Raw genomic sequence first — 6,000 nt, forward strand, 5'->3', positions numbered from 1 at the left:
AGGCGGCTTTGCGGCGGGCCGACAGTCTAGGACAGGGCGGGCTGCGCGTCCGCCCCCCCCCCGCAACAAGTGCGGGCGGCTGCCCGCGGCCGCGGCGCCAGGCTCCCGCGGGGGCCGTTATGTAACGCGCCTCCGCCGCCGCCGCGGGGCCGCCGGGCCTCGGCGCGGGGAAGCGGCGCAGGTGAGCGCCGGGGGGGGGGGGGGGGGGCAGCGGCCGCCATCGCCGCAGGTGCAACGGCCGCGGCGGGGCGCCCCCCCCCAAAAGGACGCGGCTCCCCCCCCCACCCCGCGCGTACCTCGAGCAGCCCCGGCCCCCGCGCAGAGCAGCGCGGCGAGCAGCAGGCGGGCGGCGGGGGCCGGCGGCGAGCGCGGCATCGCCGGGCGACGCGGCGGCGGCATGGCAGCGCGGTGCAGGGCAGCGCCGAGCCCCGGCTGGCGGGGCGGCTGCGGCGCCCCCGCTGGTCCGGGCTCCGCTCTGCGCCGCGCGCGGGGCTCGGGTCGGCGCGGCGCGGCTCGGCTCCGAGCAGGAGGCGGAGGCGGAGGGAGGGGAAGCGCCGCGCCGCGCCGCGCCGCTCCGCTCGCCGTTTCTCTCCGCCTCCCGCCCGCCCCGCGGCGCCAGCGGCACCTAAGATGGCGGCGGCGCGCGGCGCCCCCCCCCCCCGCGCTGCTACCGTTACTAGGCGGAGGAGGGAAGGAACCAAGGGGCGGGGGGCGGCGCCCTGCGGGGGAGCCGAGCGGCTCGGCGCGGTGGGCGAAACCACTGCGCGGGGGGGGGGAAGGGGGGTGCCGCCCGCCCCGCAGGGGATTAAACCCATTAAATCCGGGCCGAGATTTGCTTCGCCGCCGCCGGCCCAACCGGCCGGGAAGGGGGGGGGGGGTCCTGCTGCCGCCCCTGCGCAGGGGGCTGCTGCGGGGACGCCCCTGAAGGCGCCTGCAGCCCTAGATCCCCGTTAAAACCTCCATAAAACCCTTGTAAAGGGTCTTTTGCGGGGGGACTCTCTTGGAGCAGGATAAGGGCCCTTTGGGGAACTCCTGCGCCTGCCTGCGAGCGCCCTTTCTCCCTCTGCTCCTCCCGGAGGCAGGAAAGCTAGTTGCTCCTCGGTCAAAGATGGCAAGGGCTTCAGGAGAGCTCGGACAACTCCAACGCAACCCACTTTCATAATTCGAGACGCAGAGCAATCTGTTCCGCTCCCCAAAGAGTTTTTTCCGCCCGGAAAACCCATGGCCTTTACTTGCTACCTCTTAAAAGCTTTGCTACGGGGCGTGCAGAGCAGGAACAGGAGCCGGAGAGAAACGCATCACGCTCCAACACATGGCGCAGCGGTGCGCCAGTTACTATCCTGTGCCAGGTAGCGGTCCCTGAACCGAGCCACCAGCTGCCTCCGTATTTATTTATTTCACGGCCTGGGCGCTGCAGGCCACCTGCTTTAATACAGCTAAGACATCTTCCTTTTTTTTTTTTTTTTTAAAGGTAAAGCCTCAAGTCTAAAACCCTTTGATTTCTCAGCCTGTCTAACATATGCTGGATGGCAGATCATGTCAGAAGAAGCCTCTAGCCCATCTGTTGCCAGAGAGCCGAGCCTTTGCGTTCTGCCAACGCAGCTTCAGCTGACAGCACGCTACATTACGTATTTTGCTTTTGTCTGGAGAGCAGAAGAGCTGTCCAGCTCGCTAGGACTCTCAGACTAGTCTTACTGACTTCATGCACGAGTAAGAACCGTTGAGCAAGAACCACCCCGTGAGTGAAGACTTGCAAGGCAAAAGATCATCAGTTAAAGGATGGTTGTCCATTGATCAATGCATGATAAAACACAAACCTATTTGCCCAAATACTGCATTTGGATAGGCAATATAACTATGTACTAGGCTTGGAGGTCAATGCAAAAGTACCTGAAAAGGGCTCGCTAGTCAGTGGCCAGCAGGCACATATACACACACACATTAAAGTACTTTCTGCAAAGTAATGTATTTTGTACATTTAAATTGGAGAACCACCTCGGCTTATTAAGTAAGGCAGGAAAACAGTGTTCAAAGAGCAGAATTTGCTCTGCAGTCTACTTGAGCTATATCATGCGCCATAGCGGGGGAAAGAAGACTGCCATGACCACAGAAAGTAGGGGACTTCAGTGTTACCAGGAGGACTCATCTAAATGATTTTGATTCTGCAGAACTAGGAAGGGGAGACATTTTAAATAAATTAAACGTTCTTTCCAGGTAAACCTTATTTATTGCACAATGACACTATCAGCTCAGATTAATGAATCAGCTGAATTGGTCATGATGGAACTGGGAGATTTCCAAGGAAGGAGAAGGCTTTGATTGCTGTTACCTCTCTGAGCAACATTCCTCTGAGTCAGTTGTGACTAAGGCACTGAATCAATAAAGCCAGTAATTCTTTAGCATATATTTTGAGTTCAGTTAGATGATTTCGTTCAGTTAGATGAGTAAGCGGACTGAACTAGCAGGCCAGTGGCTGAGGACACAGAGAGTATAGGCGCTCCACCTGTGGAGGAGACATCAGACTCTGAAATTCTGATCCTATGTCACCACTGATGTTCCACTGGCACTTACTGTGAAAGTATGTGAAATACAACATCCTCTCCAAATCCTTAATAATAATAAAAAAAATTAAATTACCCAGTTTGAAGCCTTCTATGCACTAGTCTTATTTGCTGTTAAACAACAGCTATACTGTTTGCCAGAGGTAACTGCATTTCACAAGTTGACAGATTGGCACTTTCTCTGAAATGCCACATGCCATTATTTCAGAGCAATTCATAGAAAACTAACTTCAGCACCTTCATTTCTGCCACCTATCGTCCTCCTACTCTCCGACCTGCTTCTCAAGCTCAAACAAAAAAAAAAATCATCGATTTTGATTTTATTAGTAAGCAACAAAGCTGGAACAAATGGCTCCTGGCAGAACATGTTTTCTGTTACAGCTGAAAAACTAGCGGACTGATGTCCTTGAAATGAACAGCATGACTAATGCCCAGCTTGCAAGGACCCAGGAGGACACGTATTTATTGCACTTGTCAGAGTGGAGCTGAGCAGCCAGAAATGAAAAGATAAGCTGATAGGTAAAAATGAATGCCTTTGTCTGCTTGCTTCTTAAAGGAAGCTGGCGCATTTCATGCACAGAGAGAGCAGCGAGACTGGCCCAGTTAGTCAACAACAGATCTGGATCTGATCATTAGCGCTCAGACTCATAATTAGCATATACTCAGAATGTGCACTGTTATTTCTAGATATGAGATTTGGACATATGTTTAAAAGGCCCCAGCTCTGGGGCAAGGGTCCAGTCTCTAAATAGAGAGTCTAGAATTGGGTTTGCGAAAGGGTCCCATCTTTAAACAAACAGACTAGAACTGGCTTGGATTTCAACTAATGCTTGCCTACTATTTTGATTACAGACTATGACTGCTTTTAATGGGAAGTTAGAATGTAGAACCCAGTTTTATCTCCCCTGCCAGGTATTTGCTTCATCACAGCTGACCTGAGACCACTTCTGAAACAGGACAAATTGCCACTGAGACACCATGGTGTAAAGTAATTAAGCTCTGTGATAAGAGCTGCATGCATAGCCAAGCGAAACAGTAGACGAGGGCAACCACAAGCCGGTTCCTGAGAAGCTGTATTACAGCTCCACTCTAGCTCCCTCCTTCGCACTAGAGAAAGCCATAGGAAAATCCAAAAGTATTTTGCTAATTTGAAGTCTAGAGTTTTGCGGTTCCGATATGAGTTATCTGAGTCAAGCAGGAAGAATGAACCAGGATAATATTAAGGAAAAGGTAATTCAAGGTGAATATCAAAAATTAATTCTTCACAATGAGATCTATGAAACCACAGATTAGCCTCAGAAGGGAACAGGCAGAAATGGCATCTTCTAGGTCATTCAAAAGAAGTTTCCACAACAGAACGCTAGAACTATGCCCCTACCAGCTTGATGAGAAAATATAAACAGATAACCAACTAGGTCTTTTATAGCCTTGCTGTCCATAATATACAGCTCCTATCCTCTGGACACAAAGCAGCATAAAATTCATGCGTCTTTAGATCCACTGGATGACTTTTTTCTTTTTCTTTTTCTTTTTTTATTTTTTTTGCAATGTATGTAACCTGACTGTATATGTTGGATGGAAAGAATCAGAGGACTGGTTTCCCCCACACTTGAACATTTCCAGAACTGCTTTGATCATGTGTGAGAATTCATTTAGGGGATGCAAATGAAGGCCTTGGCAAGACGAAGAAGAAAATCTTCTCCCCTGACATTTCTCAACGTTCATAGAATTCTCAACAAGCCATTGAAGCATGAGTTCATCAGAGAGAGAAAAAAATTAAATAAGCAAAAAAGTACATAAAAACTAGTTTCCTCACAAGAAAACTAGCAGCATTAGCAATCTTCCTACCTTGTTTGTTTATTTTTCCTGCTTAGACTTACCTGCTATTGCAAAATACACATCTGGAAACATGAAAGCAATGAAGATGTAAGTATCTTTCCTTATAGAGACTGAATATTCTGCAACATAATTATAATATTTTACAACTCATTAGCACCTTCCATCCTAGGATCTCCAAGCATTTTACAAGCGTTAATTAATGCACTCTCACAATACTTCTGTGAAGTAGAAAGGCAGGTGTCTAGATGGGATGACAGGTGCATTACAATTGAATAAGACAGCATTTCCAGTCTTTTCATTTGCATATTTAGGAAAGCAGGGCACAGGGAGGATAGGTAAAATGAAGAAATATCCATAATACCTTGAAATACCTTAAGGCACATACAGACAGAGACAGACTAGCTTTTAAGTGCTTCACTAAAAAGCAGGACTCAGCTTGGGGACCTCAAGAAAATTTAGGCTTTCTGAACTTAGGTCTTTGCATCTGTTACCACAATGACTATTTTAAGCTGCATTATGTAAATAAGAGAGGAGTATGAAGGGAACTGGACCTGTTTCTTAAAGATTCATCTCCTTACTTCCAGGGGTAGTGGGCTCTGCTGAAGCTCTGATATCTTCTGGGAGGACGTCCACTGTACAGCAGCCTTTGAACAGCAATAAAGAAATTAGTTGTAAAGCTTATTAAAACACCACTAAAGACAAAGATGGAGAGAGTACAGCAAGTGAAGACAGATAACAGAAATAAATTATTCTACTAATCATCCCCTAACTCAATAAAATAAGAGCTGAAGTCAGGTGCTCTAGATGAGGCTTTACATAATGCGTGTCCACAGGAATCCCTGCTTTCTGGCTTGTTTCTTCATGTGCTGTGCTAACCTATTCCGAATAGCAGCACAGTGGCCCACACCCACATTAACTGCTTTCTTAATTTAAAGTTTCTTAATTTGTGTAGAAAACTGAGCTAGTGATTAACGCGGAGGGAGAGTGAAGAATCCTGGGTCTTCTTTCCAGCCCTATCACAGATTGTTTTGGGTCAGTCACTGATCCCTACCTTATTTCCTTATCGGAAAACATAATACATGCCCGAAAGAATGGCTAGATAAACCAAGATAAACTAAAGACTCAAATATTTGCACCAAGTACTGGTGACAAGGTTGAAATTACTCAGCTTGCAGTTTCTTTGTATTCTTCAGGTTCATGATACTAAGTGCAAGCCTGCACATACAATGAGGTTTTCCTCTTTTCTCTGCCTGTCTTCCTGGGAGGAGGAGGAGGAGGAAGAGCCATGTGCATGAGAACTCCCCTCCCTAAGAGCCGTATGGGAATGTAAAGACATTCACTGAATTCATTACCCTGCCCCACAATATGATTCTGTCTTTGTACGAGCAAGAAAATGGATGTTAATTTATTCCGTATCGCTAATTCGAAAAGGAGCATAAACACAAGAGCTCCATTGCAGAGACTTCTTCCAAGGGTGTAGTTTAAGTCCAATTATATGCTATTAGTACATTTGCTCTTTGTTACTGTGGCATAGTAATTACATGTCTGGTATTCTGGTAATTAACACAATTATACTCTTCTTTTTTCCCCCCCCCTTTCG

General features: G+C 48.1%; 1 protein-coding gene across 4 annotated transcripts in view; it reads right to left on the minus strand.

The window, feature by feature from the left end:
- Positions 1–497, minus strand: part of CLSTN1 (calsyntenin 1) — a 41,366-nt gene extending 40,869 nt beyond the window's left edge. Inside the window, exon 1 of one of the 4 annotated variants that reach the window (XM_068916085.1) lies at positions 297–497. In XM_068916085.1, coding sequence (XP_068772186.1) covers positions 297–399 — 103 coding nt within the window. In that variant the 5' untranslated portion in view covers positions 400–497. The remainder of the gene's footprint in view (positions 1–296) is intronic. The other 3 variants (XM_068916083.1, XM_068916082.1, XM_068916081.1) reach the window with 3 other exon arrangements.
- Between the last annotated feature and the right edge of the window lie 5,503 nt (positions 498–6,000).

The sequence above is a fragment of the Struthio camelus genome, chromosome 21 (genome assembly GCF_040807025.1).
Source record: "Struthio camelus isolate bStrCam1 chromosome 21, bStrCam1.hap1, whole genome shotgun sequence".
NCBI classification, from domain to species: Eukaryota; Metazoa; Chordata; class Aves; order Struthioniformes; family Struthionidae; genus Struthio; species Struthio camelus.